This window comes from Gastrolobium bilobum, unplaced genomic scaffold (genome assembly GCF_033153095.1).
Source record: "Gastrolobium bilobum isolate Gb01-03AN ecotype WA unplaced genomic scaffold, APGP_CSIRO_Gbil_v1 utg147330, whole genome shotgun sequence".
NCBI classification, from domain to species: Eukaryota; Viridiplantae; Streptophyta; class Magnoliopsida; order Fabales; family Fabaceae; genus Gastrolobium; species Gastrolobium bilobum.
In genome coordinates, this window is record NW_026899365.1 from 21,772 (window position 1) to 47,703 (window position 25,932).

Here is a 25,932-nt window from a genome sequence, read left to right on the forward strand (position 1 = left end):
CCTCTTTGATCTTTTCTAGCAGCTCGTTCACAACATCAGATGCTTCCAATCCGAGAAGTACGCTCACACACGGAGCGGTCACTGCCAAGTGGCGGAACTTCTCAACCATATTGAAGTTACCAAGTAGCAAACTGGATGAACTACTGGATTTCCGACTCAAAGCATCACCTACCACATTGGCCTTGCCAGGGTGATACCTTAGCTCAAAGTCGTAGTCCTTTATGAACTCCATCCATCTCCTCTGCCTCATGTTCCACTCCTTCTGGTCGAACAGGTACTTCAAACTCTTGTGGTCACTGAACACCACAAACCGCAAACCAAAAAGATAATGCCTCCAAATCTTGAAAGCAAACACAATCGCAGCCAACTCCAAATCATGAGTCAGGGAGTTCTCCTCATGAGGCTTCAACTGCCTCGAAGCAAAAGCAACAGCTCTACCAGACTGCATCAGCACACAGCCCAGCCCCTTTCCAGAAGCATCACAGTAAAGCTCAAACTGCTCCTCAGGATCAGGAAGGATCAACACAGGTGAAGAAGTCAATCTCTCCTTCAACTCCTGAAAGCACGCCTCACACTCGTGAGTCCACACAAATGGAGTCTCCTTTCGGGTAAGGCGAGTCAAAGGGAGAACCATCGTGGAAAAACCCTTGATGAACCTCCGATAGTAACCGGCCAAACCTAAGAAGCTCCTCACCTCCGTAGCTGTCTTGGGCCTCTCCCAATCCAACACGGCCTCAATCTTATTGGGATCCACTGCAACTCCATCTGCTGAAATCACATGCCCCAGAAACTTGACTGATTTGAGCCAAAACTCACACGTAGAAGGTTTAGCATAAAGCTTTTTCTCCTTCAGCACTTGCAGAACTATCCTCAGATGCTCCGCATGCTCCTCCTCAGTCTTGGAGTAGATCAGAATATCATCAATGAAGACAATCACAAACTGATCCAGATACGGCTGGAAAATCCTGTTCATGTAATCCATGAACACTGCCGGCGCATTTGTGAGTCCAAACGGAATCACCAAATACTCAAAATGACCGTATCTCGAACGAAACGCGGTCTTCGGGACATCCTCCGGCTTCACCCGAATCTGATGGTATCCGGACCGGAGATCAATCTTGGAATACACATAAGCACCCCTGAGCTGATCCAACAGATCATCAATCCGAGGAAGGGGATACTTGTTCTTGATTGTCACCTTGTTCAACTGCCTGTAGTCGGTGCACAATCGCATTGTCCCGTCCTTCTTCTTCACAAAGATAACCGGTGCTCCCCAAGGAGACACACTCGGCCTAATGAAATCTTTCGCCGAAAGATCCTCAATATGCTTCTTAAGCTCAGCCAACTCCGATTGCGACATTCGATAAGGAGCTAAAGAAATCGGCCCCACACCGGGCAACAAGTCAATGGAGAACTCTATCTCCCGCTGTGGCAGAAACTCAGGAATCTCCTTAGGAAACACCTCAAGGAACTCCCCCACCACAGGAATGCCAGTGATATCCTCCTGTGTCCCACTCACCAAACCACCCAACATGACATAACCCTATGCCCCTGCTCGCAGCGCTCTCCTGGACTGCAGCAGTGAAATGTATGGCGAGGAACTAGCTGTGGAATCACACGGAGACATCACCACGTGCTTTGCACAGCAATCAATCAATGCACAGTTTCTAGACAACCAATCCATGCCCAGAATAATCTCAAGGTTGGCCATCGGCAACCCAATCAGATCTACCGAGAACTCACGACCATCCCACTGAAACGCTACATCGCGATGTACGGTGGTAGAATCACAAATCTCTCCAGTGGCGGTAGTCACCCGTAACGGTGGAGAAAGCACAGCACTGGGCAATTCAAGCCCCAAAGCAATCGGGGTAGCAACAAACGAATGAGTAGCCCCGGAATCAAAGATAACATCGACAAAAGAATCACCAATAGACACAGTACCTCTGACAAGGTTCGGAGCGCGGTCCGACTGCTGCCTATCTAGTGTATACACTCTCCCAACAGAAGGTGGCACTGCAGGTGCCGAAGAAGATGCCATCGGAACCATCTGCAAAGGAACTGCCTGAACAGCTGCAGCTCTCGCCGTCGACGACGGACAATCTCTAGAGAAGTGGCCCTCCTTGCCATACTTGAAGCACAACAACTGCCCCGTAGCACAGCGTCCTACATGCTCCTTCCCACATCCCGAACATCTCGGAGTGGTAGGAGGCCTAGCAGAACTCCCCTGATGTGAAACAGCTCTCTTGAACTGACCAGGCGCCTGCCTAGTCGCTAACTGCTTTCCCTTGCTCTTATCAGCAAACCTCCTGTCCTTCCAAGAAGTAGGAGCAGGAGTGGAACCACCTGTTCCCTTGCTCTCCTCAACCTTGGCCCTTTTGGCCTTGCTTGCCACACAAACATCCTCGATGTCCTTACACTGCTGAACCAGTGTACCAAAGTCCCTCGAAGCAGCACCAGCAAGATGTTCAGCAATCACCTCACTAAGTCCCCTGCGGAACTTAGCTGCTAGAAACAACGGAGTAGGAGGAACCATCCAGAAGTTTGCAAACTTCACTAGCTCATTAAACTTAGCCAGGTACTCATCAACAGACATCGAGCCCTGTACCAAACGATCAAACTCTCCCTGCTTCCTCTCCTGCGCATCATAGGGAAAGTATCGGCCCAGAAAGCACTCCTCAAAGAATGGCCACGTCATGACACGGCCCTGCCTCTCAAAAGCACGAGAGGTGTGCGTCCACCACTCATGGGCATCGCCCTCCAGCATGTAGGTCGAGAACATCAGCTTCTGTGGGTCTGTACACTACATGACCCGAAAAAACTTGTCCAGCGACTCTAGCCATCTCGCAGCAGCAATAGGATCCAAAGACCCCTCAAACACAGGTGGCTTATGCTTCCTGAAAGCATTCAGCCGGCGATCGATCACATCACGATCCTCAGCAATCCCCACAAGGGGCTCCCCCATCTCAGTGGCATGAGTAGCACTGCCGATGTGACTATGGCTCTCCTCCTGAACACTAGGTGGAGGCGGTGGCGGTGGCGGCGGTGGTGGTGGAGCCTGGCCAATAGCAGGACTAGCTCTCATCTCCTCCAACATGACTCTCATCATCGTCATGTTCGCCATCCTGTTCGCCTCGAGGACTTCCTCAGTGGTCCTCCGGTTCGCTTCACGAACCTCAGCTGCGGCTATCCAGTTCGCCTCGCGAACAGCTTCCATCATTGCTGCGTTGGCCACTCTAGCAGCCTCCTGATCGGCTAACCTAGCCGCCTGCATCTCAGCCAATGCAGTCAGGATAGGATCAGATTGATCCTCAGAAGTCTCTCGTGTTCTCCCGGACCTTACCATGACTCTGCACAAGTTACACAAATTATGAGTTGATCAGGCCCACGCAATGTGATCACATATACATCATCATAATAAAATTCGACGGAGTAAACACAAAGACAGACACAACCAAACAACCTAGCAATTGCAATACATACAGGCTTTTCCCTCGAACCATTGCTCTGATACCATAAATGTAACACCCCGTATATATCCGGTAATGTCATCATAATATCGTTTTAAGTTGCGCTTAATTAAAATGCGGAATTACTTTTTCTTTTCAATTATGATGCCATTAACATTACCAACTTGCTTAATAATCAATTAATAAAACATCGCCTGTATGTAATTGCAATAAAACAGCTAACTGAAATACCTCATAACATAGATAATATAAGTGTGGCTCTAGTCACGGAACTACAACAACGTAGACCGGACTATCTAACAGTTTATACAACTCCAAACTACAAGTACTAACAGAAAATGTCATTGACAATCCCCATGCTCACTCAAATAAGGCAACATGCCCAACATCAGTCTCAACAACAACATATCATAAATAGCGGAAAACATAAACAGCATCCAAATCCAGTCATGCTAACATAAGCAGTAAAACATAATCAGCTAAGCTCCGGCCTCCTGCCGCCTGAGGCATCAATACCCATACTACCTTATCCTGAAATAAGCATTCCCCAAACGTGGGGTAAGATCTCTAATCTAGAAATCTCAGTAAGTCAGTGAGTCCTCAAGGATCTTCCACCCCAAGCTCACTTACATGTGCAATATAAGTTCAAAAACAGTTTATCATTTATCATTTCTAAAACAATGCAATGCAGCAGATAATCATGTCATGTGTGTCAATACTAATCTACTGACCAGAGACTGTGCAGGTATACGTCTATCACCTACACACCATGCAAGTACCACTTGCATTCACCCCGGTACACCGTCTTGTATGGCGCTACGTACTCAGGTTTCCCGTCAAGATGAAACAACACATGCATATTAAAAGCCATTACATGTAAAGTTCAATCAACATATCAAATATCCAAAAGCATGTACCCAGCATGCATAAACCGTACCCCCATGGGACATGGTGGAACCACAACATGGCTAAACCGAGGACACGAAAGCTTACCTTGCAAGCTAACCCCAAAAGCCAAGAGTCCACAGCTCAAAGTCCAAACACAGCAGATTCACAATCTGTTATGGACCAATACTATATCAATAATAATGCAACACAAGCATATAACTTAAAGACAACGCCTCTCCTTACGTTTTACGTCTTAAGGCTCCATACCAAGCCATAAGTCCTTAATCACAACGATTCTGACTTAGTTCATAAATTACAGAAGTTCAACTTCATCAATCTAAGGTCCACAAACCCCCAATAATAGCCTACTGTACACACAGCACAGCTACTGTTCTACGAAATCCCAGAATATCCGGATATTCCTCGGGACCATATCCGGATATGCAATATCCGGATATCTCACTGGACATATCCGGATATGCAATATCCGGATATCCAGAATCCCATATCCGGATATCTATTATCCGGATACTCAAAACCCATATTCGGATATCACATATCCGGATATTCATCGGGCACATATCCGGATATTTCACGACAGAATGCAGAAAATGCATTTCGTGAAGATATCCTTCCAAGGTTGGGTTTTTACCGATTTACAGCACCTAAACATGCATTTCTAGGTGTGTTCAACATTATCCAACAACAAGTTATCATCTTTAAGCCTTAACATGCATCAAGCTTTCATTTTTAAGCATTAAACTCATGATCAAAGGTGACAAGGCTTACCAAAGCTCAAACTCAGAAAAAGGGTGCTCTTGGAGCTCACACAACAGCTCCAAGGTTCTGTCTCTCTCTGCACACGAAAATGTAAGTTGAAGGTTGGTCCTTTCTCCACAAAGAACACACCTTGAAGCTTAACAAGCCAACTCCAAGGTTCCCACAACTCAAGTCTCCAACTCAGCCCTCAAAGCTGACTCCCAACAGCCTCCCAACTCAGAACACCAGCTCTCTACACACTCACAAGGCCACTCATACAAGACTCAAGTGTTTGGAGGTGAAGAAAATCAAGAAAGGAAGTGTCTTGGACCTAAAATGGAGAAGAAAACCCCAAGGAGCAGCCAAGCTGATCAGCCACCCTCACACACTCACGTACATGCAGTAGTTATTTAGGGTTTTGTGCCTAAGTGTGCCTATTTATAGCCCAAACGCACTTAAACACACAGTATTAACTTTAATTGCTACGCTTAGCATTTTAATCCCAAATTTTGGATTCAGAAACTAGACATTTTTCTAAGAATTATCATATTTTTTTCGTAATTTTCTGAGCATCTTTCCGGTACGCGCTTTTTCAAGCCAATACCGGTTTCTAGCACCAGTTCTCATTATCTGGACTTGAAACTCGTTTTACAAGTCCTACATATTATTCTAGTAATTAACATGCACTTATTATAATTTTCCGGGATACTTTTTCGGCACACATTTATACCGACTAGCAGAACCGGTATCTGCACTTTTCTTCCGAAAAGCGACTTTCAGCATTATTACTCACTTACTATAATTATTAAAGCCTCATAATAATTATTAGGGTCAATTATGGAATCATTTCCTAATTTTGCATAATTAATTAATTAAATACCTTAATTAACGGTGCGGGTTCTTACAGATACCATATCCGGATATTTCGTGACAGAATGCAGTTTCTGCATTTCGCGAAGATATCCTTCTAAGGTACTATTTTTAACACTTTAAAACGTCAAAGCATGCATCTATAATCTGTTTTAAGTCCACATACCAGTTGGTTACTTGTTTAACCCATTTACATGCAAAGACACCACCTTTAAACCATTAAAACTCATGATCAAGGTTAGGCAACTTAACTAAAGCTCAAAACAGCCAACCAAAGGTGCTCTTGGAGCTCACAAGTCAGCTTCAAGGTGCTGACACAAAGGGTGCACGAAAATGTACAGCAAGGTGGTTCCTTTCTTCACAAAGATGACCACTAGGAGCTTCAACAACCAAGAACAAAGCTACAACCCTCCAACTCAACCCAAGGAACTCCTCAAAACAGAGTCCATAACTCAGCAACAAGCTGACCACTCACCCCCAAGGTCACTCTCACTCTCACCAAGTGTTTAGGAGAAGAGAAATGAAAGGAAATGGCCTCAAAGCTCAAGAATGGAGAAGGGAAGGAAATGGAATAATGTTTTTTGGTCAGCCTCCAAGAAACTCACGTAGGAAAAGAGTGGCACCTAGGGTTTTGAGCCATACTTGCATATATATAGCCATTTAACACTTAAACACACAGTATTAGCGCTAAATGCTATGCTTAGCATTTTAATCCCAAACTCAGGATTCTTAACCTACTCAATTTTACAAAAATTATCATATTTTTATTATATTTTTTGGAGCACCTTTCCGGTACGCATTTTTCATAGCCAGTATCAGTTTCTGGCACCAGTTCTCATTATTTTAACTTGAAACTCGTTTTACAAGTCCTATATATTATTCTAGGAATTATCATGCACTTATTATAATTTTTCGGGATACTTTTTCGGTACGCATTTATACTGACTAGCAGAACCGGTATCTGCACTTTTCTTCCGAAAAGCGACTTTCAGCATTCTTAACCACTTAACATACTTATTTAAGCCTCATAATAATTATTAGGGTCAATTATGAAATTATTTCCTAATTCTCATATATAATTAATTAATTTCCTTAATTAACGATGCAGGTTCTTACATTGTGAGTAGGGGTGATAATAAGGCCAGGGGCCTTAGGCCCGGCCTGTTTCGGCTCGGCTCGGCTCGTCTTCTTTTATTATTAAGCCCAGACTTATACTCATGCAAAAGCCTTTTTATTTAAAAGGCCTCAGGCTTCCATAGCCAAGCCCGGCCTTGAAGCCTTGTAGGCTGGCCCGTATACATTAAATTTATTTATTTTTTATATTTTTATATTAATCATTTCAACATCATTCACTACTAGAAAAAACTTGTATAGTGACGGAATTGTTATGGAAATTCCGTCGCTAATTTCATCGTCACTACTACTTTTTGTCACAAATTCCCTCGCAAATTATTTTGCGAGGAAATTTGTGACGAAAAGTAGTAGCGCGGATGAAATTAGCGACAGAATTTCCATAACAATTCTGTCACTATAAAATTTTTTTCTAGTAGTGATTTTCTCAGTTTTCTGTCTCTGCTCTATCTCTTCTCCCCGATCTAAGTCATCGTCCCACCAACAGGTAAATGAAGTCATGTTCATCATCTATTTTTATAAGTCATGCGGATTCCAAGGCTTATAATGATGCTTATGGCAGCGACCGTGGAAGAAAATTTATTGGCGGGGTTCAAATCTAGAATATTAAGGAATGTGGAAGAAAATTTAATGTAAAAAATCTAGAATGTGGAAGAAAATTAAGGAAAAGCAATGTAAAATAAAGTAAAGGTACTGTTGTTATTTTGATTTTTTAATATTAATGTTTTTTTATTATACAAGAAACAACTATTATTTTCTTACAAAAAAATACATATCAGTGCATGATTAATGGGCTAAATACTGCTATAAATTGGAAGGTAAGGTTTTTATTTTTAATAAATAAACAGGCCACAGGCTTGAGACAGGTTTTTATTTTTTGTAAACGAACCAGGCCACAGGCTAATATTATATTCGTAACAGGTAACAGGCTAAGGCCAGTCTGACATGTTTAAATACAGGCTTGCCCCGTTAAAATCAAAGCTCGGCTCGGCTCAGCCCGTTAACACCCCTAATTGTGAGCCAAAAAGACATCTTTCTTCTTGGTTTCTTTAACAAACACTTAGTGTAGTGTATTGTGAGTGGAGAGGGTGCATCATTCTGAGTTTTGGCACTGCCTTGAGGGGTGTGAGGGACTGAGTTTCCGGTTTTGGGGTTGTGGTGTCATAGTCTTGGTGTTTGGTGATCCAAGAAGCAACCTTTGGAGAGGAAGGACCTTTTGTGTGCACCATTTTCGTGTCCTTGGGTGTGCTGGACTTTGGGAGCTTCAAGTGAGCTCCAAGAGCACCTTGTGCTTCTGTTTGAAGCTTGGGTAAGTGTTGGCAACCTTGATCATGAGTTTTAAGGCTTAAAAATGGAATCTTGATGCATGTAATGAGCTAAAGTTGATAACTTAAGGTTGGGTAATGCTAAACACACCTAGAAATGCATGTTTAAGCTTCTGTAATCGATAAAAGTTGGACCTTTGGGAAGGATATCTCGCGAAATGCAGAACTGTATCCTGTCGCGAAATATCCGGATATTGATATCCGGATATAGGGATCTGAATATCCTATCCGGATATTGGAAGAGAGATATCTGGATATTGATATCCAGATATGCCCCCAACAAATATCCGGATATTCTGGGTTTTCATGAATAGTGAAGGTATTGTTCATACAGAATGCTATTTTAGGTTTGTGGACCCATGATTGGCTACTGTGGACTTCTGTAATGATTAATGTAAGTCAGAATCTAAGAGATTAAGGGCTTGTGGCTTTGTGAGAAGCTTAAAGACGTAAAACGTAAAAGAAAGGCGTTGTCTTTGTGTCTTATACTTGTTAAGCATGAATAATATGATATATTGTTTGTCCGAAACAGATTGTGATTCTGCTGTGTTTGGGCTTTGAGCCAGTGTGGACTCTTGGCAGTGGATAGTTAGCTTGCAAGGAAAGCTTTCGTGTCCTCGGTTTAGCCATTGTTGGTTCCACCATGTCCCATGGGGGTATGGTTATATGCATGATGTTATTTTCATGATATATTGACTTGTGAAATGCTGTTGAGCTGTTATATGCGATAGCCTTTATGATATGCATGTGGTGTTCCACCTATACGGTAAGCCTGAGTATATGGTACATACAAGATGGTAAGACTGTGGGTGAGGTGCAAGCGGTGTTCCTTGTACTTATTGTGGGGTTGTAGACGTACGTCCTGCAATTCTCTGGCCAGTAGAATAGTGATAACACACATGGCATGAATATCTGTTGCACTGCATAGTTTTGAAACTTATACTGTTAAATGCTTTTGAACTTATATTGCACGTGTAAGTGAGCTTGGGGTGGAAGATCCTTGAGGACCCCTTGTCTTACTGAGATTTCTTTTTAGAGATCTCACCCCACGTTTGGTGCACATATTTCAGGTTCAGATAATGCGGGGGTTGAGACCTCTGGCAGTAGGAGGCCGGAGCTTAGCTGATTTGTATGTTGTTTTGCTGCTTATGTTGGATGCTGGATATTGACTGTTTCCTTTTATGCTTTTAGCTTCATGATGTTATTGTTGAGACTGCTGTGGGGCTTTGTTGCCTTATTTGGGTGAGCATGGGGATTGTCCATGCCACTTTGACTTGACTTTATGTTTCGTTGTTTCTAGTTGTAATTAATAATGTATTAGGATATTGTCCGGGCTACGTGTTGTAGATTCGTGACTTAGATACTCAGATCTATGTTATGAGGTATTTCAGTTAGTTGTCTTTTGCAATTTACATACAGGGGATGTTTTATGAAATGAATTAAGTAATTCAACTTGGTTAATCATAATGACGTTATAATTGAAAAGAAAAAGATATTCCGCATTTTTAAATTAAGCGTGGCTTAACATGATGATATGATAACAAATCGGATATATACGGAGTGTTACATTTGGCATCTATTGGTACTGGGCTTAGTTAGGTAGCACAATGTTAACATTGGTATCTAATTGGACTTTTGTGATGAGTGGAGCTATCAGACACACTTGACTAGAGTTATGTTTGATCACCTCTGTAGCCTATACACTAGGGTTAGAGTTATGCTCCTATTGCAAGAAAGGCTGCCTTATTCAGTATAGGACACAGAGAGATAGACCTGAGCAGGAGGAACAACTCACTCAAATTTATTCTATAGATCAGATGGCCTAAGTAGGTATTCCTTATTCTTGAATGTTAGTTTTTCATTTGATGTTTTATTAATCATATATACATCGATTCTATGGATGAATTGTTATTGAAAATTTCTTCCGGTGCGGATATATCAGAGTCAAAGACTTACAATAGATAATATGGTTTCCTCATTCCATAAAAAAGGATAGAAAATAAACAAATAAATTACTTAAAGGCCATATAATAAACAATGGTTTCACCATTGCAGACAAAAGGATAACAAATACGAAGACGAAACCAATGAACAGGAATTAATTAATTAAAATAGGCAAAAATTGCAGAAACAGCCTGCAGAATAGGTAGAGGAGACACCAGTAGTATTGCAACAAAGTTGTGGTCGGGCTTCATAATGAGGAGACAAGAAGGCGAAACAGGTGAGCAGGAATTATTTGTGTTGATAATAGGAGACGATTGCATAAATAGTTTGCGGAATAGCGAGAGCGGACAACACTACAGCAACAAAGTTGTAGTCGGTCTTCATAAACTTAATAAGCTTTTCTATTTGTTTTGCGAAATAGGGAATGAAATTATGCCACCATATTTTGCAGCTTCGGATGACGCGATATGCTGCCGAGTAGTTGTTCAAATCATCAAAAAGTTGAGTACCTTTCGCGTCCCACATTTCATGGTCAATTCCCTTTGAGATGGCAAAGAAAAAGTCCTTCAGATCTTGATCTTTCATCTTCAAATGATCCACAATAATATTATTGTCCTTAAGAAGTTGAACATCAGCGGCACAGCAGATCAATCCATTAAAAAACAATGCAGAGTAGCTGAAAGTCAGAGCCGTTGAGCCATGATACGAAGCTTCTATCTGTCGTCGTGTCATGGAAGAATTCCTCCAGTCCTTTTTATAATGCTCCCAAGCAATGACATTGCGCCACCTGGCTTTTGTTGTTTTTGTGATATGCAGCTGTGGAATTTCTAGTGTACCTTCATTGAATTTAATGTCAAAGTCCAAATTTTTAAATTCCAGTACTGCAGGCATATCAACTTGCTTAGCCCCAAACATATTCCCAAGCATACGACCAAAAGAGTTGCCTTTCAAACTGGCAGGGTTTGTATATCTGGATGGGAGTTTGATAGTAACCCCAGCAGCTTGGAGCCTTGTAGCACAGCGCTTCAGTTTCACCTCCCCAGGATTCTTGACAACTAGCGACATATATGGCTTAGTTTCCTCAGGTTGTATAATTACTTCCTTACCTTTCACAATGGAAGAGTGGACGAGTTCAAGAAGGTGAGGGGAATTATCATCAGGGCTGGGAAACTCTTGGAGGCCTAATAGAGACAAGGCAAGACCATTAATTACGGCCACACTATCTTTTTTTGTGAACTCGCTGGGGAAAAGTATTCGAGACAACTCGTGGAGAACGAGAACCGGTATTTGGTTCTCTAACAGTATAAGATCGGACAAGACCTCTTCGTGTTTTATCACTTCAGGTCCAGGACCAGCAGGCTCCAAGCGGCTTTTTAGATCTTTATTCAATTTGGAATTCTTTGATATGAGAAGCTCTAGCAAAAAGCACCCATCTACTAACATAACTTGGGCGAGTTCGTACCTGGTGAGTTTGATGTCAACTACGTAGCTTGCTCGAACTACTTCATCTAATTCCAAAATGGCTTTGGTGCATTCCTCCAAGCATAGCGGTGCTGTCGTTCCCTTACTTCGGTGAAGGAGAGACGACATGCAGTGCAATTTTATCTTTTCCATTAGCACCAAGTGTTCCTTGGTTCCCCTGTATCGGGGTCCCATGGAGACAACCTTTGGCACGTAAGCATCCTCATTCAATTCTTCAAGTCCTTCTGGAACTATCGAAATGCTACATGGTTGAACATAACCACCATAAGGACTGTCGACAGATCTTACCATCGTTAATACAGAATCTGCCCATCTCTTATCATTTTCCTGTGTACAATCTCTCTTATCATTTTCCTGTGTACAATCTCTCTCATCATTTTCCTGTGTACTATCTCTCTTATCATTTTCCTTTGCTATGGCGGCCATGTCCTGCTATTAGGCTAGGACAAATGGGTACAGAGAGAAAGAAGGAAAAAAAATATAGCTAGCTCTTCAAAGGGCAATGATTACGAACCACTTAACAGGAAAAGGAAGAGGTAAGAAAAGAGAAACAACAAAAAGAAAGAAAGATGTAACAATAATGAATCAGCAAAAGCAGCCACACTCTCAAACACCAGAAACTTATAGCTTCAGCACTGGCTGATATGAGTCTAAGCGACTAAGATACCCCTTTAAATACACATAATGAGACTGTCCCAATTTCTGAAAGAAGTGTCAGGATTGCATCATCCATCATGCATGGGTACGTAAGCAGATACCCCAATCTAAAGCCGCGTCATAAGAGTATGAAATAATTTAAAGGTTTTCATTTCTCATTTAACATGACACAACAAATTTTTTTATACACACAACATTTTGTTGGCCCATATTTTTTGAAGAAAAAAAAAAATTACGGCACGCAAAACGAATCTCTATAACATTACATAATCATTTTTCCTACAACATAACTGATATAAAACTCATAATTTAATGCTATAAAGCAATCTTCAAAGAAGCATCTCTCACGTTTTTAACAACTTTTTTCCTAATAAATATACATTTTTAACGGCGCATCGTGACAATAAATATGCATTTTTAACGACTTTGATAACTAATGGTTTAAAAGTCGGACTACGCCAACCGGTTTAATCAATGATGAGTTTAACAACTTTTTCCCCTAATAAATATACATTTTTATCGATGCATCGTGATAATAAATATGCATTTTTAACGACTTTGATAACTAATGGTTTAAAAGTCGGACTACGCCAACCTATTTAATCAATTATGATTTGAGTTTAACAACTTTTTTTCCTAATAAATATACATTTTTATCGATGCATCGTGATAATAAATATGCATTTTTAACGACTTTGATAACTAATGGTTTAAAAGTCGGACTACGCCAACCGGTTTAATCAATTATGAGTTTAACAACTTTTTTCCTATTAAATAAATGGGGCATGATATACTTATCACAAAAAATATTTATCACTTTTACCATCAATCTAATCACTAGGGGTGTTTGCGGACTGGATTGGATCGGTTTTAGAAGCAAAAATCATTGATCCAATCTTTTCGGTGTGATCATATAATCATGCATTCGGTTTGGATTTTTTTTCAAATCCGATCCGATCTAATCCCATTTTTTTCGGTTTGGATTGGATCGATTTTCGGTTTTTCAAAAATCCCAAAATTTATTTCTTGATTATTGTGCAAATTACATCTTTGTATATATTGGCTTTGTAATTTTATTTTATTTTTAAATACAAAAGCATTAATAAACTATAATATAATTTTTTTTTTTTTTGCAATGAGATATGAAGGTTTACAAAGATAAAATTTTATTGATGAGATGTGACTAGATTTTTTCTTGGGTTTAATTGATGGATTAATTGGTCTTGGATTTAGAAATTTTTGGGCTATGATTAGGGAAAAACCCAAGTAGGGAAAAAAATTTGCGGTTTTTTTCTGTTTTCGATTTTTCGATTTTCGGTTTATTCGGTTATCGATTTTTCGGTTCGGTTATCGCGGTTTGAATCGATTTGGATCGGTTGATGAACACCCCTACTAATCACCGTTGATTTTCGTCAATCTAACGGTTATAATTTATTGATAATTAATAATTATTTAATAAGTACAACCCAGTAATTTAAAATAAAGTATAACTGTTAGATTGACAGAAATCAACGGTAATTAAGTTGATTGTAACGGTAATAAATTTTTTTGATGATAAGTATATCATTCTCCTAAATATAAATATATATATATATATATATTTATTTATTTATTTATTTATCTATTTATTTATTTATTTCGGTTGGCGTAGTCCGACTTTTAAACCATTATTAGCCATGGGTGCCAGGTCACGTGGATAAATAAAAGTGATCGTTTGAATAATGGTATGGGCGAAAATTTGTTTTTTGAATATTTGGCTTTCACCATAGTCGCTTTGCAAGAGTAATGAATTAATATATCCCCAAAAAAATAAAAATAAATAAATAAAAACTCATTATTATTTATTAGATATTTTTTTTATTCTTAATTATCTGTCCAGCTAAATTTATGAAATAAGATACCAAAATTAGTAATTTCATATCACTAATTTGTTACAAACTATTCATTTTTTTAGTACATGCGCCAAATAGTTTTATGAAAATAATGTAAAATAAATTTATTAATGTGAGTTGATATAAAATGTTTTGTAATATTTCGCACACATTTTTTTCATCAAAAATTTAAACCTTTATTTTTTTTTCCAATGATGTTAGAAAAGAAACACACTTCTCAATGGCGGACCTACTCATGTGCAGGTGACTGCAAATGCAGACATAAACACGTAAGATAGGGATTGAAATCAAGGAAACTCAGAAGTCAGCGACGTTGGATAGTGAAGGAAATATGTTAGACAATACAAAGATGATCACTCTGGTGATAAGAGGGACCAAATCGAAAACCTTTTATATTTGTATATATGTAATTTAAATGTAGTACGTTAAATAATTAATATTTTATTATGTGAAAACGACAAGAAGGCCAAGTCTTTTCCTTTTTTTTCTCTTATTTAAGTAATCTATGTATTTAGTTCCTTTGGTTGTTTATTTTTTATCATTATTTCTCTAATGTATGTTACGGCAAGAAGCAATTTCCTTAGGAATTGGACTATCACACTTTAAATCATGTATTGTTACAATGTTATTGTCTTGGCATTAAGTCTAAAATTCGAACGGAATAAGTAAATGTGCAAATATAAATAAAAAAATTTGGGTCCACCACTGACACTTCTTAATACCTTTTTTCTTTCTTTTCCATTTCTTGAATAAATTGTAAAGCTTTAGCGTCTATAAAAAGGCTGCAAATAAAAATTCTAAATCAAGTTGACTTCAATTATAAAACTAAGAATTATTTATGAATTAAATTTTTAAAATCTTAAGATATTTAATAATTATTATAAAATTTAATGGGATCAATTCATTTCACTCATTTTTTATTGACAGTTACTCATTTGGATTTCACTATTTTAAATATACAGTTTACTTTAAAAGCTCAAAATGTTATTAATGAGATTATTTATTTTAAGTTTGTAACTTTTTTTTCTCTGATATTGTTTCTGCGAAAGAATTGTGATGATTTTTGTATCTCTATATTGTTTTTCTCTTTAACTTTTTTTGGATGAGTAATTTAACTACTATATTTTTACTGAGTTAAAAAATTGTATTAATTTATGTTATGGATATGAATATTATATCTCAACTACTCATCTAAGAATCTACTAAGAGATAGATTCATGAATATCTCAACAACATTAAACAGTCAAAGGGCAAAAGATAAGGGTTACATCCCAACTGAAAGGGAGCTGAACCCTAATGCAATCTGGGGAGCTCAAAAGGCCCAAGCCTAAGAAGGTAATCGAGATAAATAAGAGCCTAAGGACCCCAAGTACACACTTCTAACCTATTTACGAATACTGCCCACACTGAGCACACACCCACCCCTTGGCTATAAGCCTATTGCTTGTGTGCAGTGATTGGGACCTCGGCTATAAGCCTAGGATACATCTGATTATACACTATCTCTGAGCGCATACCTCACGGTATAGCAATACGGTCTATCCAGGACCTAACATTGGTGTCGTATGTGGGAACGATAAATTTCGATTCCTATTCCACAATGACGAACACCCGTTCGACGTCCAGCACTGCCCAAATGCCGCCACACCAATCTCAGCCTCAGCCTTATGGTATGCCGTCACACCAACCTGCATTGGAACAGCTCCAATCAGCCGCGACCCCTGTGCTAGTAGAGGTCCAGGCCAGCGAGGTCGGCACTCAAGGACTGCCCTCCAGAACCCAGCCCAACACGACAGCGGACTCAGTGCGCCCACCTCCACATAGTGAACAATCCAGGGACATAACCATTGTGGCCATGAATGCGATCCTCCAAAGGATGCAGGAGATGGAGAACAGATTCTTGGCTCAACAAGGGCTGAATGCCCAGAGGATGGAGGCGCTGGAGGCTGAGCTACGAAATCAAAACCTTGTGGGACGAGCTGGAGGAGCAGGCCGAGGTGGATGCGCAGGCCAGGCTAATGAGCCACAACATCAAAACGCGGCCACGGCATAAGGAAATATGCAGAATCCCCGCCATGACAACCACTAGGAGGGCGGAGGACCAGTCAACAACCAAGGAGATAATTATCTCCTTAACGATAGCCCATTCACTGAAAGGCTCATGAAATTGGCAATACCGCCGAGATTCAAGAGTGCCAAGATACCACCGTACGACGGAAGTCAAGACCCGGAGGCCCATTTAGAGGCTTTCAAGACCGAAATGTTGTTCAATGGGATAACTGGACCTATCAAGGCCAGAATCTTCGCGACGACGTTAACAGGCCAGGCAATGGCCTGGATAACCAGGCTTCCCAGGAACTCGATTGACTCGTTCGAGGACCTAGCCCGAACTTTCTGGTTGAATTTCGCAACAAGCAAGGCGCATCCAATGCCGGCCTACGCCTTGGGAAGAATCTGATAAAAGGAGAATGAATCATTGAGGAAATACCTCGATAGGTTCAAAGATGCCGCCCTAAAGGTTTGGAATTTAACTGAGCCAGTACACTTGCATCTGATCATCTCGGGATTAGATGGCGATTCTCCACTGGCAAAGCCAATTTACAAGAACCCGGTCAATGACCTGGAGGAGTTCCGACGAAGGTCGGACAAGTACATTGACGTGGAGGACATGCAGAAGGCTTATGGGGAATCCAGAGGTCGAAGCCCGAATCACAGGAGTCCAAGCAAGAAAAACAAAGACCGAGATCAACGAGGGGCGAAGAAGGGAAAGGACACTCGAGAGAATAGGTCGGATAACCGATCCCCAAGGAGCAAATATGATGATTACACGCCTTTGAACATGTCCAGGATTAGGATATGGAAAGAGGTGGCCCAGACTGAAATGCGCAATGTCGAGATACCTCGACCCCTGAAGGCCAAGAGTGGATTGGATAGAAACAAATATTGCGCTTTCCATGACCAGAACGGTCACATCACGGATGACTGTTGGGACCTCCGAGATGCCATCGAGAAACACATCAGAGATGGGAAATTGAAACAATACATCATCAGAACTCAGGGCAAGAAAAATAATAAGCGAAGGCGGAGAAGCCGGAGCCTAAGTCGGAGCCCGAAGAGAAAGGATAGAAAGGATCAGAGACAAGACCGCCCTACAAAGGGCAAAGAGGTCGAAGATAAATATGAGGTTTTTCAGGAAGCCGAATTTGAGTGCAATGTGATAAGCGAAGCTCTGGGTGGAGGAGGAGACACGTCCAACGCAAGAAGAAAGTACCTGAAGGAGGTTATGTCAGTAAGAGACAGGCCAACCTTCAAAGGAAAAGCCATAAATTCTACCCCCCCCAAGATTGTTCTTCACTCAGGAGGAACTAGAAATGGTTGTACCCGGAAACACTGACGGCTTAGTGATCACTGGAGTGCTAGTCAACTGCCGGGTTAAGAGAATCTTTATTGATCACGGGAGCTCGGCAGATATACTTCTCTGGGACGCTTTTCAAAGGATGAACCCGGACGAGAAGGACTTGAAACCATGCATCACCGAGCTGGTCGGATTCAATGGAGTGTCATCCCCCCCAAAGGGCTACATTGATTTGAAGCTGACCTTAGGGACGAAGGACTCATTCCGTGCTGGAAGGGTTCGTTTCATCGTAGTAGACACCGAGTCGTCCTACAATGTGATCATTGGTCGACCTACAATACACGACTGAGACATGTTGATCTCCACCAAGCATCAAGCCCTGAAGATGTCGGGGGAAAAGAACGAAGTTATCCCCATAAGTGGGGATCAGAAAGAATCCAGGGAGTGCTACTATGAGACCCTACGAGTAAATCAAGGAGGCCTGTCCTCTCCCCCTCGGCACAAAAATCATGGTGGTAAGGACCAATCTATACACCCATGTGGAAATGAAGTAAACTTGGTGGAGCTGGACATAAGGGAGGAGCTCCAAGCCCCTCGTCCAGAACCCCAAGGAGAGCTAGAAGACGTCAGTATTAGGAAGGAAGGAAAAGGGCACACTAAGGTGGAAGGGCCTTGAGGACGAGTTCAAAAGGGAGCTGGCTGCTTTCTTAAGTGAAAACTTCGACGTGTTCGCATGGAAGGCTTCGGAGATCCCAGGAATAGACCCATCTTTCTGCTGTCATAAGCTCTCTATGTACCCGGGATCAAAACCAGTGTCCCAAAAGAATAGGAAGATAGGATCTGACCAACGTCAGGCTTTGAAGCTGTTGGAGGCCGGTTTCATAAGGGAAATAAAATACACCACCTGGTTGTCCAACGTGGTGATGGTGAAGAAACCGAGTGGGAAGTGGAGAATTTGCGTGGACTACACCGACCTCAATAAGGTCTGCCCGAAAGATTCGTACCCGATGCCAAACATTGACTAGCTAGTTGACAATTTGTCAGGATTTTAGCTACTATCTTTCATGGACGCATACTTCGGGTATAACCAAATCCCACTACACCCCGATGACCACGAGAAGACCTCGTTCATCTCGGAAAAGGGAAACTTTTGCTACAACATCATGCCTTTTGGCCTCAAGAATGCAGGGGCAACCTACCAACGGATGATGAACCGTGTTTTCTAAGATCAAATTGGAAGAAACCTAGAGGTGTACATTGACGACATGATCATCAAGTCAGCGCATATAACTACACATATAGCCGACCTCAGGGAAACATTCGAGCAACTAAGAGCTCGAAAGATCATATTGAACCCGGCCAAATGCGCCTTCGGAGTACCAGCTGGAAAATTCTTGGGCTTCATGCTCACCAACCGGGGAATTGAGGCCAACCCTGACAAATGCAAGGCCATCCTCAAGATGAAGCAACCAGAAAGCAAGACAGAAGTTCAACAACTCACGGGTCGCCTTGCGGCCTTAACAAGATTTCTGCCCAAGTCAGCAGAAAAGGATTTGCCTTTCTTTAAGCTCCTTAAAAAGGACGCAGAGTTCGGATGGGGGGAAGAATGCAAAAGGGCATTTAAAAATATAAAGAGTTTCCTGGCCACCCCCCCATATTGTACAAGCCAAGCCCGGAGAAACATTGATCTTATACCTTTCTGTGGGCGAAGAGGCCATCAACGCCGCTTTGGTAAAGGAGACCGACAAATCACAACAGCCGATCTACTTCGTAGGCCGGACGCTGCAAGAACCTGAACTCCGTTACCAGAAGCTCGATAAGGTGGCGTTGGCTCTCCTTATCACGACAAGGAGACTCCGACCTTACTTCCAAGGGCACCGAGTAGTCGTGAGAACCAACCAGCCCATCAGGCAAGTGTTACACAAGCCGGATCTAGCTGGGATGATGATTAACTGGGCTGTCAAGCTCTCCGAGATCGACATTTCATACCAACCTCGGCAGGCAATCAAGTCTCAGGCGCTGGCCGATTTCATCTTGGAGTTAACCCCATCCAAAGAAAATAGAGAAGGGAATGAAGATCTCTGGACGATATACGTCGATGGATCCTCAAACTCTAAAGGCAGCGGAGCTGGGGTAATAATTGAAAGCCCGAAGGGAGTGTCCATTGAACATTCATTTCACCTAGCATTCCCAACCTCGTATAACCAAGATGAATATGAGGCTTTCATATCAGGGATTGTGCAAGCAAAGGAGCACGGAGCAAGAAAGATAAAAATCCTCAGTGATTCGCAACTGGTAACTTCACAAGTTGAAGGAAAATATCAAGCTAAGGGACCTCTCATGATAAAATATCTCCAACAAGTCAAGGAGCTGTTGGCCGAATTCGACGAGGTAATAATCCAGTATATACCCCGAAATGAAAACAGCAGGGCGGACATCCTGTCAAAGCTCGCTAGCTCGAATGGATTGGGAAATCACCGAACCGTGACACAGCAAAGCATCTTAGAGCCGACCTACATCATGGTTATAACCGCGGCTGAGGATTGGATAAGGCCAATATTGGCCTACTTGGAAAAAGGGGTCCTGCCAGACGAGACACAAGAGGCCAAAAAACTTGTTAAGAACTCGGCCTGCTTCACCATAGTAGAAGGGCAACAATACAAAAAGGGCTTCTACACACCCATGCTGAAATGCCTAAATAAAAATGAAGCTAAATATGCGTTGGCCGAGATCCATGAAGGCATAAATGGACATCACATGGGAGGAAAAGCCCTAGCTAGGAAGGCACTGAGGGCAGGATATTACTGGCCTACTTTGGAGGCAGACGCGAAGGAGCACGTCAAAAGGTGCGAACAGTGTCAGAAGCACGCACTCATCCTTCGAGCACCCCCTGAAGAGCTGCAAACTATCACGGCACCATGGCCATTCTTCAAATGGGGGATGGACCTGTTGGGACCCTTCACCACGGCTGAAGGACAGCTCAAGTGGTTGATAGTGGCAGTCGACTACTTCACCAAATGGATCGAGGCCAAACCCCTCACCACCATTACCTCAGCCAGGATTCAAAGATTCTTTGAAAGAAACTTGATTAGCCGATTCAGAATTCCTGTAGAGATCATCACAGACAATGGAACACAGTTCGCTGATAAAAAGTTCCAGGAGTTAATGACCGACTTCAAGATCACACATTGGTTTGCATCAGTGGAACATCCTCAGACCAACGGACAAGCCGAGTTTGCTAACAAGGTGATTATCAACGGGCTCAAGAAAAGTTGTTCGATGCCAAAGGAAATTGGGTGCAACAACTACACCTCGTCTTGTGGGGTTTCAGGACAAGCACCCAATCCGCCACTGAAGAAACCCCCTTCAAGCTGACATATGGGTGCGAGGCCATGATTCCGGTAGAAATCGGCGAACCATCCTGGAGGAGGGTACAGAGATTACAAGGAACTGAAGGTCAATACAGGGAGGCACTCACTATAGAACTTGACCTATTGGATGAATGCAGGGAGAATGCCAGATATAAGAATATGATGGCAAAGCGCCTAGTAACTACTAGATTCAATAAGAAGGTCAGACCTCGGTCATTTCAGAGCGGCGACTTGGTGCTAAGAAGAGCCAACATCGGCAACAAGAATGCCAGAGATGGAAAGCTCGCCGCGAACTGGGAAGACCACTACAAAATCAAGGAAAATTTGGGAAATGGAGCCTACACCTTGGAAACTATCTCTAAGAAACCAGTAAAGAGAACTTGGAACGCGGACAAGCTAAAGGTCTACTATAGTTAGGCTTGAAGTCTGACTTTCGAGATAGTAAGACGAGCTCTTAAGCTTTATTTCTACGAAAATAAGACGAGCTCTTAAGCTCAGTCAGTAGGTAGATTTATTTCGAAGAAAATAAAACGAGCTCTTAAGCTCGGCCTTGTAAATAGATTTCCTTTGAAATGCAAATAAAATGAGCAGTGACCTCAATTGTGTTATCAATGCGTATCGATTTCTATTCAAGTAATTGAAGCCATAAGAGCTTCACGATCGAACAAAGGAATGAAAATTTTGTCGACGAACAAAAAAATAATCCTAGATCAATTAAATGAAACCTCGGCCAATCGCAAGTCGAATGATACGAGATCGAAAAAGAACCTCGAACATATAAGTAAAGGTGAAGCAAAGCAACGATCTCGGAAAAATAAAACCAGTGCAAAAAATATCAAAGCCGACCTAAAGCAGCAAATATGTCCAGATAAAATAAAAAAGGGGCTCAAAGGCCCCATAACAAAAGTACAAAATGAAAGTCAACATTCCGACCCCTTCATTCCATAGCACGAGGAGAGTTAGCGACATGAACCTCGGCTTCAGTCTCCTCTTCATCAGCATATTCAGAATCCGAAGTCTCAGGAACAATAGTGCCATCCTTTACATCATATGCCACATCCATGCCATCAGTAATGAGGCCAGGGTTCAAAACCCGGGCTTGAACAACGACATTGTCAAAGGCTTGGGTGGCAGCATTTATGACCACGACTTTAGCCTCCTCAAAATCGGCTTGAAGCCTCTGAATCTGGGCATCCTTGTCAGCCATAGACTTTGAGAGGACCTCCTCCTCAGCACTCAAGCCATCCGCTTTGGCAGTAGCCGACTCCAAATCCTTCTTAGCCTTGTCTAGCTCGGAGGACAACTCTTGAACCCTGATCTCCAGATCGGACTTAGACTTGCTCAGCTCCCCCACCTTGATAGTGAGGGACAAGTTGGAAGCCTCAGACAAATCGAGTCTCTGATTGAGATCTTGGAAGGTTTGAAGTAAAGAAGTGGTCTTCAAAGAGTCCTCCTCCAACCGCACCAGCAAGGCCCTCACAGTAAAAGTCAAGCCCGAGCCACCAATGAGCTCCAGAGGAGGCTTCAGGGCGGCCCTAAGCCGGTCAGAAACCCCGACCCTCCACAACTCCCCAGGCTCTAGAGTAATCAGGGTCCCTTGAGGAGTGGTTGAGGGAGGAGGAAGCAGCAAGGAGGAAGGAGAAAAAACGTCGGTTATAATCACCTCACCGCCCACCGAGCTGCTGCCAAGCATGGCATCAACCCGTTGCTTCTTCGAGACCTCGGTATTATAAGAGGAGACTTCTTGGGCAAAAAAATTTTATACTCAGCACTCGTCATGCTAACTGCAAAAGAGAGTCTAAGTTTAGAATCCAAATCATGAAATATGTCGGAAATAGGTCATAAAGGAGAATCGCATACCAAGTTCACAAAGGAGATCCTCTCCAAATTTATTTACAATCCGACTCAAATCGATAATGCCATACTCACGGGCATAACCAATCATCGAATTCGGAAAGAGCTACTCCTGGAGTAGCATAGTCTTTAGGACGCAGTTGATAATGATTTCGCGTCCAATAAAGCTCAAACTGACCTGCCAAATCCCCTCCGTCTAACCAAGACGAGGCAAACCAGGGGAGGCAGTCAGACCGAGCCACTACCTTGAAGTAGGCGTCCTTAAAACCATTGAAAGATTGGGAGTAGGGGATAAAAATACCCCGGTTCGGAGCACCTCGAAGAGTAACCCAACCTTTCCTTTCCTTCTCCTCGGCCCCGGTCCGGGCTGTATATACATCAAAGAAATAGGAAAAAAGGAAAACTGTACAAGGAAGACAGAGGTATGCACACACTTGCTCGAAACCCCGGATGAAAGCCCAGGAGTTGGGATGAAGTTGTGAAGGCGCAATCCGAAGTCTACGAATCACGGTCACCTGAAACTCGGTGAAGGGAAACCGAATCCCTAACTTGGTAATCAGATCCCGGTAAAAGAAAAAGAAATGGGGCTCATCCAAGATAGGACCCGCACACACCGGATGATCACCTGCTGGGAGCATATCCACCCCACTGGGGTCTCCAACTGGAAGTTGGGCTACGTCGGCAGGACACATCATAGATCGCATGTGGGGTATCTCAAAAAGAACACAATTTTGGACGTCAGAATCTTCCATAGCTATGGTCCCGGAACACGAAGGATGAGGATTAGTACAAAAATCAGCCAAATCCGATCTCGTACTTTCGAGATCGGATGGAAACGAGCGCAGACTCCATGAAAACGGAATGCAGCTATCAGAACTACTGATTAGATCGACAAATGGCATCCGACTTGAAGCCGAATTGCCAAAAACAGAAGGGGTATGCAACTCTGGAAAACCCAACTCGGATGAAGAAAGGCTGGAAGAACTATCATCCAACTGAAGGGGAGGAATCCGATCTAAAACGGACCTCGGACCACGGGTGTAAGAACCCACACCGTTAATTAAGAAAATTAATTAATTAATTATCTTAAATTAGGAAATAATTCCATAATTGACCCTAATAATTATCATGAGGCTTAAATAAATGTAGTAAGTAATTAAGAATGCTAAAAGTCATTTTTCTGACGAAAAGTGCAGATATCGGTTCTGCTAGTCGATATAAATGCGTACCGAAAAAGTATCCCTGAAAATTATAATAAGTGCATGATAATTCCTAGAATAATATATAGGACTTGTAAAACGAGTTTCAAGTTAAAATAATGAGAACTGGTGCCAGAAACTGATACTGGCTATGAAAAGCGCGTACCGGAAAGATGCTGCGAAAAATATAAGAAAAATATGATTATTCTTGTAAAATTGAGTAGGTTCAGAATCCTGAGTTTGGGATTAAAATGCTAAGCGTAGCAATTAATGTTAATACTGTGTGTTTATTGGTTAAGTGACTATATAAGCTTAGTGACACATGATCCTAGGTCATATTAGCTGCCTCCTACGTGAAAATTATGAGTCTTGGAAGTCAGCCTTGCCACCTTCACTTTCCCTCACTCTCTTGAGCCAAAGGAGCCATTTTTACTCTTGATTTCTCTACCAAAACACTATTGCGTTGTGTGGATTGGTCTTGTGAGGTGTGAGTGATATCATTTCTGAGTTTGGTGTCCCTGTTTTGTTGGGTTTGAGAGCTGAGTTTGAGAGTTGGGTTGTGGAAACCTTGGTGATGGCATTTTGAGCTTCAAAGTGTCACCTTTGTGAAGAAAGAACTCATCTTTGTTGGTCCATTTTTGTTCTCTACAAAGTCAGTACCTTGGAGTTGTCTTGTGAGCTCCAAGAGCGCCTTTGGTTGGCTGGTTGAACCTTGGGTAAGTGTTACCACCTTTGATCTTGAGTTTAATGGGTTAAAGTTGATGTCTTGGTATGTTTAATGAGTTAAACAAGTAACCAACTGGTATGTGGACTTAAAACAGAATAAAAATGCATGCTTTGACATTTTTAAGTGTTAAAAATGGAACCTTGGATGGATATCTTCGCGAAATACAAAAGCTGCTGTCTGTCGCGAAATATCCGGATATTGATATCCGGATATGTTATCCGGATATGGGGTCTTTTGATATTCGGATATTGGTATCCGGATATGTCCCCGACAAATATCCGGATATTCTGAGTTTTCGAGGAACAGTAGCTTACTGTTCATCTAGAAATGATGTTCAGGAGTTTGTGGAACCTAGTTTGAGGAAGTTGAACTTCTGTATTAATTGGACTAAGTCAGAATCAATGGATTAAGGGCTTGTGGCTTTGTGAGGAGCCTAAAGACGTAAAACGTAAGAGAAGGTGTTGTCTTTGTGATGTATGCTTGTAGTGCATGTTTATTGATATGTTATTGGTCTATATCAGATTGTGATTCTGCTGTGTTTGGGCTGTGAGCATTGGTTGGACTCTTGGCTTGGATAGTTAGCTTGAGAGGTAAGCTTTCGTGTCCTCGGTTTAGCCATGTTGTCCCATGGGGGAATGGTTATATGCATATTGTGTTACATGCTTTGATATATATTGAAATGCTTTTGAGCTGAATCGTGCAATAGCTTATTGATATGTATGTGGTGTTCCACCTATACGATGAGCCTGCGTATATGGTACATACTAGATGGTGAGACCGGGGTGAGGTGCAAGCAGTGTTCCTTGTGCTATAATTGTGGGTAATAGACGTATTCCTACATTCACTGGCCAGTAGATTATACTTTGACACACATGACATGATATTCTGCTGCATTGCACTATTTTGGAAATGATATTGTTGAACTGTTTTGGAACTTATATTGCACATATAAGTGAGCATGGGGTGGAAGATCCTTGAGGACCCCTAGTGTTACTGAGATTTCTTGTT

The 25,932-nt window shown here is 41.9% G+C and overlaps 2 protein-coding genes across 2 annotated transcripts; one reads left to right on the forward strand and one right to left on the reverse strand.

The window, feature by feature from the left end:
- Positions 1 to 10,675: 10,675 nt before the first annotated feature.
- Positions 10,676 to 12,295, reverse strand: LOC133289971 (UPF0481 protein At3g47200-like). Its single transcript, XM_061488013.1, has one exon. It carries the CDS (start codon positions 12,293 to 12,295, stop codon positions 10,676 to 10,678), a length of 1,620 nt encoding a protein of 539 aa, XP_061343997.1.
- A 4,284-nt stretch (positions 12,296 to 16,579) lies between these two features.
- LOC133289972 (uncharacterized) lies at positions 16,580 to 18,122 on the forward strand. The gene is made up of 3 exons (XM_061488014.1): positions 16,580 to 16,815; positions 16,915 to 17,707; positions 17,778 to 18,122. Exons 1-3 carry the CDS (start codon positions 16,580 to 16,582, stop codon positions 18,120 to 18,122), a joined length of 1,374 nt encoding a protein of 457 aa, XP_061343998.1.
- The last annotated feature ends 7,810 nt before the right edge of the window (positions 18,123 to 25,932 follow it).

Coding starts and splice junctions, on each gene's coding strand:
- LOC133289971 (XM_061488013.1), bottom strand. CDS start 12,295: ATGGCCGCCATAGCAAAGGAAAATGATAAGAGAGATAGTACACAGGAA.
- LOC133289972 (XM_061488014.1), top strand. CDS start 16,580: ATGAAATTGGCAATACCGCCGAGATTCAAGAGTGCCAAGATACCACCG. Junction 16,816..16,914: donor GACCTAGCCCGAACTTTCTG/GTTGAATTTCGC, acceptor ATACCTCGATAG/GTTCAAAGATGCCGCCCTAA. Junction 17,708..17,777: donor ACCTGAAGGAGGTTATGTCA/GTAAGAGACAGG, acceptor TTCTTCACTCAG/GAGGAACTAGAAATGGTTGT.